The 12,768-nt window shown below is 41.3% G+C and overlaps 1 protein-coding gene across 13 annotated transcripts in view; it reads left to right on the forward strand.

The window, feature by feature from the left end:
• DCUN1D4 (defective in cullin neddylation 1 domain containing 4) overlaps window positions 1–12,768 on the forward strand; it is a 74,587-nt gene that overhangs the window by 18,657 nt on the left and 43,162 nt on the right. For 10 of the 13 annotated variants that reach the window (XR_016228887.1, XR_016228886.1, XR_016228885.1 and 7 more), the window contains exons 2-3: window positions 6,999–7,069; window positions 7,253–7,292. Coding sequence is in view for 4 of the 13 variants with exons in the window: in XM_051831598.3 (XP_051687558.1) it covers window positions 6,999–7,069; window positions 7,253–7,292 (111 nt within the window). In the remaining 9 variants the exon portion in view is untranslated. Of the gene's footprint in view, window positions 1–4,629; window positions 4,691–5,310; window positions 5,399–6,998; window positions 7,070–7,252; window positions 7,293–12,768 lie in introns of those variants that run through there. The other 3 variants (XM_089325418.1, XM_089325421.1, XM_089325419.1) reach the window with 2 other exon arrangements.

The raw sequence follows: 12,768 nt of genomic DNA on the forward strand, positions 1-12,768 counted from the left end.
AGCAGAGAGAGAGAGGGAGAGGGAAAGGGAGAGAGATCTTCCATCCGCTGGTTCACTCCCCAATTGGCCACAACGGCCGGAGCAGTGCTGATCTGAAGCCAGGAGCCAGGAGCTTCTTCCAGGTCTCCCAGGCGGGTGCAGGGGTCCAAGGACTTGGGCCATCTTCCACTGCTTTCCCAGGCCATAACTGGGAGCTGGATCGGAAGTGGAGCAGCCGGGTCTTGAACCAGTGCCCATATGGGATGCTAGTGCTTCAGGCTAGGGCATTAACCCGCTGTGCCACAAGGCTGGCCCCTATTGAATTTTAAAATGCCATTTTATTCATACATTAACATGCTTTAACTGTATGTATATTTATACATATATATGTATGTTTAACAAGTATTTTTCATTGGCTTACCTCTTTTTAAAGTAAAAATGTGTTTATTCACACTCCTTGAGTAGTTACTATTCCTTTGAAAAATTCTTTATGAATAAAAAGCCAAGAAAAGTTACAATAGTAGCTAATGCCAAACCAAAAATATACATCTGATGTATACAAACTTTAAAAAGTATTAGCACAGGCAATGCATTGCTTTCTCTTATACATGTACTATACTGTTAAACTTACTGTATAACAAGAATTGTCAAAAACAATGGCCCACAGGCCAAATATGTCTCACTACCTAATTTTTGTAAAGTTCTATTGGAAAGCAGCCATATTCATTTTATATACTGTTTATGGCTGTGTTTGAGCCACAGTGGCATAGCTGCAACAGCGATGTGAAATGTCTCTAGAAAGACTAGAAATGTGGATGCTCTGGCCCTTTACAGAGAGTCTCCCAACCTCTGCTGTACACTGTCTGTTGGTATCTTCTTCAACAATTTTTCCGCCATTCTAGTGTATTTGTTCTGAACTTGAGTGTGAATCTGACAAACTTGCCTGACTCCCTTCCTTTTCCTCACTTCTTTTTTGGAGTGGAGAACTGGGGGGCAGGCAAAATAAAAATTTGGTTGCATTTAATTTGTAGGTTAAGGAAGAGGGCTGGATTGCTTTCCCATGTTGGGTCTTTTCCATTCCAGGAATATATCATCTCTACATTTCTATTTTTCAGTAAACTTTTATTGTTCCTTATTGTTTTATTGCTTTTTAAAAATGCTTTATTTCCTATGTGTACTGTTGCCTTTGTTGCTGTTATAACTGAGATCTTTCCCCAGTTATGTTCTATAAGTGACTCTGATATAAAGGAACATTTTTGCTTCTTGAGAATTTAAATTCTGTTTTTGACCCTCTTGGGGGCATAGATTTTTAGGACTGTTATTTTTTTAATTGTTAATTTTAATTTCTATTTATTTGAAAGGCAGAGTGGCACAGATCTCCCATCTGTTGGTGCACTCCCCAAACGCCCTCAGAGCCAGGCCTGGGCCAGGCCAAAACCAGGAGCTGGGAACTCAGTCTGGATCTGTAACTTGGATGGCAGGGACCCAAGTACTTGAGTCATCACCTGCTGCCTTGCATGGTGTTCTTTAGAAGGGAGTTGGCATTGAGAGTGGAGCAGGACTCAAACCCAGGTCCACCATTGTGTGATTCAGAGGTGACTTAACCACTGTGCCATATGCCTGCTCCCAGGACTTTTCATTTTTAAATGGTTTCTTTGGCTAGTTGTCATTGTCTTTACTGGTAGTTGTTTCATCCTTCATATTTGTGTATCTGCGTAAAATGGGGCGTTCTGTTGCTAGGGTGGTTTAGGGGACTGGTCTTTGACCCTCTAGTGGTGTTCACTTTTTCCTGTTATATTGCACAGGGCACAATAAATGGGAATTAACAACACCACCAAGCAATATGCCTAGTCAGCATGTATTGATAGTTTTAAGACTACTCAAAAGATAATTAGGCAACCTGTTTGTCAAGCAGGCTGTGCCATTTTGCAGAGCCAGTTGTTGCTTTTAATATGGAAAACGGAATTTGCATGCCACGTAAGAAAGTCAAACCCAGTCACTACTATACTGTGGCAGGCCATTTGAGCATAGAATAGTTGACAATCTAGCATTTATCCTTTGGAATTGAAATATGAGCAGAAGGAGATTTTTATGAATCACTTAGTGCTTTCCTAAATAGGTTCTCTGCAAAGCATTTGCTCTTTACCTTTAACGTCTATGCCTTTAGGATTTGAAATCCATTTTAGATTTTAAGGTCTGTTGCTTGCCCTGAGCACTAAACAGATGAACTATAAATCCAGTATATGTTAACCTTTGTGAGTCTATCTTTTAATGTCAGTTTTTTCTTTTATTCCCCTCTGAGTTTGTGTCTTCTTATGTTGGTGAAACTAAAGAAAAATTATTTTTGTTGCTGGTTTTATTTTTTTTTTCTTTTCCTCCCCTCTCCCTTTATTTGGGTGAAGTAAAGGTGGTTGTAGGGATTGAATATGGAAATGGGTAATTGCTGACATGTTATCTGGCCTGTGATGTGAACCAATAGTAAAGTGAAACCCCACTTGCAGAACCTGGTATGTTTTTTGTATTGTGTTGCGATTACCTGTATCTATAATTATAAATATCATTTGAAGGCCTATGAATATCACAGTGCCATCACAGACTGAAGAGCTGTGTCAGGCCTCCTGCTCCAATCACAGAGGGAGCTCTGACTTTGGAGTCTTTGATGAGGGACTAGAGTTGGACCAAGGCAAGATAGAAACTATTATAAACAGCTGTGTGGTGCAGAGAACAATATAAGCAAATGCAGTGCTAATTAGTATCTCTGTTGAGCACTTACTATGTTCCAGATATTGTGATGGGTGCCTGGACACATCTAGGCATTGTACTAGGTGTCTGAATATGTATTTTCATCCTTACAACAATACTATAAACAATCATTTCTTAGCCTCATTTTACAGATGAGGAAATTGAGGCTTAGGTTAAATAACTGGTAGACCTAATTTTTTTTGGTAGTTCCATTTTTTATTGTTTTGAGGCTTCTCTATACCATTTACCACAATGGCTATACTAATTTACATTCTTACCACATTGCACAAGTGTTGCCTTTTCTCCACATCCTTGCCAACACTTGTCTTTGGTCATTTTGATAACAGCCAATCTTGCTGGACTGAGATGATACTTCATTGTGGTTTTGATGTGCATTTCCCTGATTACTGGTGACGTTGAGCATTTTTTCATGTACCTGTTGGCCACTTGCAAGTCTTCCTTTGAGAAATGTCTGTTTAGATCTGTTGCTCATTTTTTAAAATAAATATTTGTTTATTTAAAAGTCAGAAATAGAAGGAGAGAAAGAGAATCTTTCACCTACTGGTTCACTCCCCAAATGGCTACAATGGCCATGGCTGGGCATAGCCATGGCCATAGTTAGAAGCCAGGAGCTTCTTCTGAGCCTCCCATGTGGGTACAGGGGCCTAAGGACTTGGGCCATCTTCTGCTGCTTTCCCAAGCACATTAGCAGGGAGCTGGATTGAAAGTTTAGCAGCCGGGACTCAAACCGGTGCCCATATGAAATGCCAGCACTGCAGGTAGTGGCTTTACCCACTACATCACAGCACCAGCCCCTATTGCTCATTTTTATTTGGAATTTTTTTACTGGTTTAAGTTCTTTATATATTTTTAAAAAGATTTACTTATTTATTTGAAAGGCAGAGTTACAGAGAGTCATAGAGAGAGAGAGAGAGAGAGAGAAATCTTCCATCCACTGGTTCACTCCCCAAATGGCCATAATGACTGGAGCTGGGCCAAAGTGAAACCAGGAGCCAGGAGCTTCTTCCAGGTCTCCCACGCAAGTGCAGGGGCCCAAGCACTTAGGCTATCACCTACTGCTTTCCCAGGCCATAACAGATAGCTGGATCGGAAGTGGAGCCACCGGGTCTTGAACTGGCATCCATATGAGATGCTGGCACTATGGGCAATGGCTTTACCCACTAAGCAAGAGTGCCAGCCCCAGTTCTTTATATTTTAATTTTTGTTAAGGTAAACAAATTTCATGTAATTTATATGTACAGATTTAGGAACGTAATGATACTTCCCACCCTACATTCCCTCCCACCCTTCTTGCTCCTCCTTCTCTTATTCCCTCTTTTCATTTTTACAATGAACTACTTTCAGTGTACTTTATGTGCATAAGATTAGCTTTACACAAAGTAAAGAGTTCAACAAATGGAAAACTTTTCCTCAACAGTAGAGACAAGGGCTGTAAGCAATCATCAAATCTCAAAATTTCATTCCTACAGATTACATTTTTGATACTCTATTAATTACCACAGATCAGGGAAAACATGATATTTGCCTTTTCAACTGGCTTATTTCACTAAGTATAATGGTTTCCAGTTGCATCCATTTTGTTGCAAAAGACAGGATTTTATTCTTTTTTTTACAGCTAAGTAGTATTCCATTCTCTCTCTCTCTCACTCTCTCTCTCTCTGTATATATATATATGTCTCTCTCTCTCTCTCTATATATATATATAGATATATCTATCTATCTATCTATCTATCTGTATATATATATATATACACATACCACAGTTTATCCCACTCATCAGATGATGGACATTTGGGTTGATTCCGTATCTTAGCTATTGTGAATTCAGCTGCAGTAAGCATGGGGGTACAGATGACTCTTGTATATGCTGATTTCATTTCCTGTGGGAGGATTCCCAGGAGTGAGGTTGCTGGTACACCTGAGATTTGAATGAGGTTTTAGGCTCCAGGTAATGCAAAACGGTATTTTGGGCAGGAACAGAGTTTGTGCATGTGTGCCTGCCTGTGCATGTACACTGGACTCTGTGGCAGACTGGTGTTGGAAAGAAGGCTTTTGTGGAATGATTTGGTGACTGGGAAGTTTGGAAATATTGGTTCAGCCCAGTTTATGAAATTCCAGGAATTCCAACATGAGGACAACTTGAAGGGTTTCTTATCTCTTCCACTTCTTCTGAATTCATATAAAGGAGAGAGAAAGGTGTAACAATTTCAGTTCTTTGAGATGCTCTTCTGTGAATTTTGACAGTTGAGTTAAGGGCAGGGTGGTGAAATGACAGAGGCATAGCGTGGGGAGTCGTGAGAGACCTCGCTGCCGCAGTGGCCTTTGGGAAGCCCCTTTCTGTTGTCCCTCCTGGGGCTGCAGGGCAGGGCAGCGGGGAAGCTCAGTGAAAAGAGAATCTAGAGACTCAGGTTTTCTCAGGTTTTGGTTTTGCTCTTCCGGAGGCTTGGGAATTTAATTAATATTTTAAGTTGATAGTGGTATGTTTGTCTTCCATTTTTAAATGAACAGAGTATTAAAGGGAGTTATGGCTAGATAGTAGATGGGAGGTGTGTGTGTGCAGGAACTGGATGTTTAAACTCCTCATGGCATCTTGCAGGTCAAGGGAGGGCTGTGTCTTCTGGCTTGAAAGGCCTCTATCCAAGCTTGTGAAACATAAGTAAGTGCGTCCATACACTTGCATTTGCTCACACACCTGCGTACTTTTCTGTGCAGTTGTACTCAGTAATACGGAAACTCGAGAATTCCATATCCCATTGTGTCATCGTTTATCTTTAGCGCGGCTAGACTATTCAGATGCCAAACAATTGACACATGTCTCTATTAGAGGCCCAGATAGAGCCTGAAGCCCTGCTTTGGCTGTCTCTCAGCCCCAGTCCCTGGTTCTTGGCTGTCTGTGTGGTGTGAGGCTATTGGCTGCTGCTGGGCGAGCTGCAAGCAGTGCATGTGTGTGTGTACAAGTATGGCCTGCAGCTCCTGACACCCGCGTGTGAATGTCAGGGACTCCGCTTCTGGCCTGCCCCTCTGTTAGCAGGCAGGATCAGATTGCTTTCAGGGCTCCACGTAGTAGTGCAGAGAAGGTCCAGCCTTAGCACAGGCAGCTTCTGTTGTGGCATCTGCTCTTGGCATCTGATACGTGGTGTCCCAAATAAAAATTCCAGTAAAGGGTGATTTCTTTCTTTCCTTTTTAAATCAAAATGGCATAACCTGGAGAGTTACAGTATCTTTTCAAGGTCACTTTCATACTAACCTTTATGTTAGGAAAAGAAAAGAAACTAATGTAAATCCTGATGTTTCATGACAGTACCTCTGTTGATACTCATCCGTAAACTTTTGACTCGTATGCGTAGAGCCTAATAGTATGCAAGCATACTTAAGTTTCTGAGAACATTGGAAGTAGATGAAAGCCTATGACTGAACCGAGTGCTTCATGACGAGCAGCACTTTCCGACGGAACAGCTTCGTTTATCTTTTGTGCATGGCTTGGGGTGGAATTCGGAAGTGTGTAGAGATGACACGTGCCTCCTCTCTTTGATCCAGATATGTTCTGGAGGAGAGGGCTCTCCCTCCGTCTCTTATGCTGCGTGTGCTTTAAATCGCAGTGCTTGCAAGGAACTCAACAGACTGTACCCCTGGGCTCTGCTTTCTGAGACTCGGAGCTTGCAGGACACGGGTGTTTTTTCATACATGTACAAGTACAACTGTGGGAGGGGCTTAGATTTTGTTTTTGCCCTCTGTTGTATACACAACAACAAAATAAAAACTCAAAATATGTATGAGTATTTCATGTTAATCAAAATTAAAAAAAAATACTCCTATAAGAAGTGTTGAACATTGTGATTTTTTTCTTTCATTTTCTTCCTGGGAGTTTACTTATTGTACTAGAAATTCTGGGGAAAGGAAAAGGGAAAGTGAATGCTTCATTGGAGATCTCTCTTCTGCTTGTCTCATTCATTTAATTTGGTAACATTATTGATATTTTTCTATTAAATTCTAGTTCACTGTTGGAGGAATTTTGTAGCTACTGAAGTATTTTTGTTTTAGAATTCACATGAAAATTTCATGAGTTTTAACATTTGGTTGGGAATTTAACCTTATTGTCAGACTTTATTTCTGGGAGATAGATTAGTAATTGTATGTTGTTTTTAAATAAGTATCAAATTAATTGAGATAATATTCACTGTGTCAAAACCTTTGTCTTTTTAAGTCTTTTTTGCATTTGGGAAATAATAACATTGAATTTTCTTTTTCTTTTTAAGACTTTCAGCTGAACTCTCATCTCTCAACACTGGCAAATATTCATAAGATCTACCACACCCTTAATAAGCTAGTAAGTCAGTCTTCTCAAGCTAAAAGTACCGACTGTATAAAGTAGCATTATATATTATATGTAAGTGTGTTTGATGAGAATTTAGATTATAGATATCACTGCATCAATTGCTTATGAAAATAGTAAATTTTAAAGCTGCTGTGTGGTGTGCAATATCTTTAATAATGAACATGTTTCTTGCAGAACCTAACAGAAGACGTTGGCCAAGACGATCACCAAACAGGTATTCATAATGTTAACTCTACGTAATTTGAAATAAACTTTCCAGTATAAAATTGTGAAAGAGAAGCATTAGCCACAAATACTCTATGGTGCCATAATAGACTCCATTAACAAGTTGTCACTTGATTGAAAATGCTTTTCAGGGTACAGTGAAGGCAGCCATATTATAGCTCCTTCCCAGTAAGAAAATCTCTTCTAGAGCTCTACTTTAAATTCCCTTAAAGCACTGGGGATTCTCTCTAGTGGTTGTTGTGGTTTTTTTTTTTTTTTTTTTTTTTTCTGTACTGAAGTAATCCAGTTTGAAAGGTATTCCGTTAAGTATTTGTTAAATTGAGCTGAAAAAAGATTTGATCAGGAGGTGTGTATGTGTGTGTGAGAGAGAGTGAGCACGCACACAGGTACAGATGCATGTATGTGTGTCTTGCATAGGTCCTGAAGATTTAGGAATTGGGAAGCTTTGAAATTTTATTATTATAAGTTATTCTCTAGCCCTGTGGTTCTCAAAGTTCAACAACATTGTGATGACCTGAGGAAGACTTGTTGAAAACACAGATTGCAGGGCAGGCACTGTGGCGTAGCAGATTAAGCTGCTGCCTGTGACACCTGCATCCCATATGGGCGCTCATTTGATTCCTAGCTCCTCCACTTCTGATCCAGCTCTCTGCTAATGCCCCTTGGAAAGCAGCAGGAGATGGCCCAGGTGTTTGGGCCACCCACTTAGGAGACCCGAATGAAGCTCCTATCTCCTGGCTTCAGCCTGGCCTAGCCCTGGGCATTGGGATCATCTGGGGAGTGAACCAGCAGATGAACTCTCTTCCCCTTTCTCTCTGTAACTTTGCCTTTCAAACAAATAAATAAAACTTAAAAAAAAAATTAATTTATTTGAAAAGCAGAGTTAGAGAGAAGCGGAGAGGGGAGAGGGGTCCTCCATCCGCTGGTTCACCCCTCAAATGGTTGCAATGGCCGGAGCTGCACCAATCCAAAGCCAGGAGCCTGGAGCTTCTTCCAGGTCTCCCTCGTGCGTGCAGGGGCCCAAGGACTTGGGCCGTCTTCTGCTGCTTTCCTAGCCATAACAGAGAGCTGGATGGGAAGTGGAGCAGCCGGGACTTGAACTGGCACCCATATGGGATGCTGGCACTGCGGGCAGCAGTTTTACCTGCTACGCCACAGTGTCGGTCCCAATAAATAAATCTTTAAAAAAATATATTGTTAGGCTCTACCTTGAGAGTTTCTTTTAAAATAGTTTATTTATTTGAAAGGCAGAGAGAAGAAACAGAGAAAGAGAAAGCTGCCATCTGCGGATTCACTTCTCAGATGCTCTGTAAACAGGCTAGGCTGAAGCCAGGAGCCAGGAACTCTATCTGGATCTCCCATATGGGTGGTAGGGATCCAGTTATTTGAGCCATCTCCTGCTGTCCTCCCCCACTCCCGCCGGGTGCACATTAGCAGGAAGCAGGAATTAGGTGTGGGGCCCCGGCTCTAACTCGGGCCTTCCTTTATGGGATGTGGGCATTCCAAGCGATGCCTTTAACTATTTGCAAAATGTTTGCTCCAACCCCCAGAGTTTCTGAATCTTTAGATTTGGGATGAGCCTCAGAGCTTGCATTTCTTTTCTTTCTTTCTTTCTTTCTTTCTTTTTTTTTTTTTTAAAGAAAACTGTTTTCATTTTATTTGAAAGAGAGACAGACACACAGAGATCTTTCATGTGCTGGTTCACTCTCCAAATGCCAGCAACAGCTAGGGCTGGGCCAGGCCAAATTCAGGAGCCTGGAATTCATTCTGTGTTTCCATGTGGTGGCATGGACCCAAGTTCTTGGGCAGTCACCTGCTGCCTGGCAGGATGTGCATTTGTAGGAGGCTGGATGGGAAGCAGAGAAACCAGATCTGGAGTTTACATTTCTGACAAGCTCTCACATGGGGCTGGTGAGCTGGTCTGGGACCACCTCTCTGAACTGCTGGCAGCCATAAAGCTCCGAAACTTGCAGTGGACCCATAGTTACTGAACTTTCAGGAAAAATTATTAAAATGCATTTTAAGTCTTTTGAAAATTACCACAGTAATATAAGAATCTATGTATGTCTTAGTCTCCTTGGGCTGCTGTAACAGAATTTGCCTTAGATTGGGTGGCTGATAAACAACAGAAATCTATGGCTCACCATCCGGAGGTGGGGAAGTCTGATGCGGAGGCCCAGCTGATGGTGTGTCTGGTGAGGGCCTGTTTCTCGTCGATGGTGCCTTCTGGCTGCACCCTCACACAGCAGAAGGACAGTCAGCTCCCTCAGGCCTTTTTGTAATGCTTCTGTGACTCTTTTGGGCCAGCAGGAGGCCGAGCAGGATCTGTAGTTACTGGATTCGGAGGAGCCTGTGTTTCCCTGCTGTCTTCGCCCACACTGGTCGTTGATGCTCCCAATCTTCCTCCCTAGAATAGGTGAGAGTGAGGGAGGTAGAAGAGGAAAGACAGAGAGAGACAATAAATCTTGAAGTAGCTCAAATAGAAGGTGTGAATTAAAAAAAAATATGAGGAAGGAAGATACAGGTTTCAGAAATAATGTTTAGAGAGAAAGGAAAGGAAGTTTTCTTTTGTTTTAAACAGGTTAAAAATTGTGCATTTAAAAGCTAATAGTTTCACTCAAGCAAGTAAGTAGTTCAACGATCTGTTCCAGAAGATGAAATAAAATATTAGGTACTGATAAGGGTGTCTTAAAATGTGACCTGTTTATCAATTTAAGTTACTGTGTCTTTGTGACATTGTTCAGTAAAAAGTGAGTAAAATAGCTATATAAAAAGTACTGAAGTGGCAGGATGATCCATGTAAAATGTTATTCAGTGAAACAAGGCTTTGATACAACAAGCCCACTAAAGTGAAAAATTAGACAGTGGGGTTTTTGTGTTGGGAACTTGGCATTTGTACTAAGTTTGGATAAGTCAGAAAAATTCTCTGATTGTGTAGACCTGTGTGAGGGTGCTTGGCAATTGGGCACACAGTTTGATCTGTGAGAAATTAATCCTGACAGGGACCCTTTTTTTAAGGAGCATCAAGCAAAAAGATTATTAAAAAAAAAAAAAAAAAGGCAGTGAGGCACCTACTTAGACACCGTTTATTGAGAATAGTCTGCTTCGTTTTTATCAAAACAGCAAGCTGCCTGGACAGTAAAGAGTCCTTGGTCTGATCCAGGTGAACTCAGGATGCCCTTGAAAGTTGATTTTCTGGCACAGATACTTAGATAGAGTTGCTGAAAAATGTTGGCGGTATTTCTGATTGTTTAATGTAGGATGAAAGGCTAAATTCAATGACTCTCTTACTTGAAAGATGGTCAGTTAGAAAATACTTCATTTGTTTATATTTAATTTTGTCAATATTTTCATCCTAAACATTTTTTCTAGTTTAGTTTGAAGTAGTTTAGGTGTTGCAAATTCTGAGTGAAGTTTAAATTTAATGATATAAGTGAATGCAAATTTATAGGACTAACTCATTTAAATTCATGTATTTTTATTATAAAAAAAACATTGCAGACCTATATTAAGAAGCAAACATTCTTCAAACATTTGTTTAAAAAGAGTCCTGCCTGAGAGGAAACTTAGGTTTTTTTCTAAACAGATAGAGGAAGTTGAAATACTAGTGTATTATATATTTGTTAGGTGTTTTACATCTCTGGAAATGTACTGATTTTTTTAGCAGAATTTGACTTACATATGTTTTAGGTACACATTTATTCAACAAATACTGATTAGGGGTCTGCTGCAGGACTCAGTAATGTATATATCTTATTACTGTAATGAGCTCCTGTGTCAGCTGCTGGGTATGTAGTGAACCAATCAGGACCCTGCAAGCCAAGATATGCCTTTGTACGAGCACTTAAAAAATCCTAGCTGTTGCTCCTGCCCAGTTAGGATCCTGGCAAATAGCCTCAGTTGTGTGCTCTGTGTGTTTGGTTGATTTTAGTTCATGTAGGCAAATTATTATTTTAAGTCAACTTATTTTCCATAGCATTAAAAATATGCTTTTTTATACAGCCTGAATTTTTCACTGTCATTATGGGTTCTAGGGTGGTTCTGTTTTTTTTTGTTTTTTTTTTTTAAGATTTATTTATTCATTTGAAAGGCAGAGTTACAGAGAGGCAGAAGCAGGGAGAGAGAAACAGAGGTCTTCCATCTGCTGGTTCACTCTCAAATGGCTGCAATGACCAGAGCTGGGTCTATCCCGAGCCAGGAGCCAGGAGCTTCTTCCGGGTCTCCTAGGCGGGCCATCTTGTACTGCTTTCCCAGGCCATAGCAGAGAGCTGGATTGGCAGTGGAGTAGCCAGGACTGGAACCGGTGCCCAGATGGGAACCTGGCATTGCAGGCGGCAGCTGTACCCACTAGGACACAGCGCTGGTCCCGGTGGTTCTCTCCTAAAGAACCAGGCTGTCTGGTCCTTGGGACCTTTCCTTGCCTGCTCTGTGTTTGCTTTTTTCTTCCCGTGAGGCCGCTGCGAGATGGTCAGTGAGTCTGAGAGTGCCCGTGGTGGACATGAGTAGACATGTGAACGATGGCCCCATAAACAGTCTCTTTGATGCTGATGATTAGAGAGAGCTAAATAAAAGTCTTGCCTCATAGCTAAAAGATAACATTAAAAAATCATTGTCATTTCATTTGAAAGGTGAACAGACAGAGAAAGAGCTAGAGAGAGCTCTTCCATTTGGGGATTCGCTCTCCAAACGCCTGCAACAGCTGGGGCTGGGCCTGGCTGAAGCAAGGGACCTGGAACTCAATCTGTGTCTCCCCCGGAGTCTGTAAGAACCCCAGTACTTGAGCCGTCACATGCTGCCTCCTAAGATGTGCATTAGAAGGAAGCTGGGTTGGAAGCGGAGCGCTGCGACTTGAACCAGCCACACTTACATGAGGTGTGGGCATTCCAGGCTGCGTCTTAACTGCTGCGCCAAACGTCTGCCCCTAGGACATAGAAATTTTGAGTAAATGAAAGAATAAATTGCCAAATGTGGGATGGTTTGTGTTTCAAATATGAATATTTTACACAGACACAAGAAAAATATTTCATAAAACTGTTAGCAGAAAGTGGTCATCCATTTAAAAACGTGAGAGGAAATGGACAAAGTTGGTTAACTTAGGATGTTTGTATGCTTACCAAAAGCATGCTATTCTTGACAAGTAGGATATAGTGAAAACCAGAACACTGACAGTTGTTTCTGTGAAGGAGCAGAGGGTGGAGGGGCAAGTGAATTAACTTTTTTTTTTTTTTTTTAAGATTTTATTTTTTTATTTGAGAGGTAGACCTACAGACAGAGGGAGCAACAGAGAAAAAGGTCTTCCATCTGGTGGTTCACTCCCCAAATTGGCTGCAGTGACTAGGGCTGGGCCAATCTGAAGCCAGGAGCCAGGAGCTTCTTCTGGGTTTCCCATGTGGGGGCAGGGGCTTAAGGACTTGGGCCATCTTCCACTGCTTTCCCAGGTCGTAAACAGGAGGCTGGATCAGAAG

The sequence above is a fragment of the Oryctolagus cuniculus genome, chromosome 2, assembly GCF_051225735.1.
Source record: "Oryctolagus cuniculus isolate XC-2025 breed Fujian yellow rabbit chromosome 2, ASM5122573v1, whole genome shotgun sequence".
NCBI classification, from domain to species: Eukaryota; Metazoa; Chordata; class Mammalia; order Lagomorpha; family Leporidae; genus Oryctolagus; species Oryctolagus cuniculus.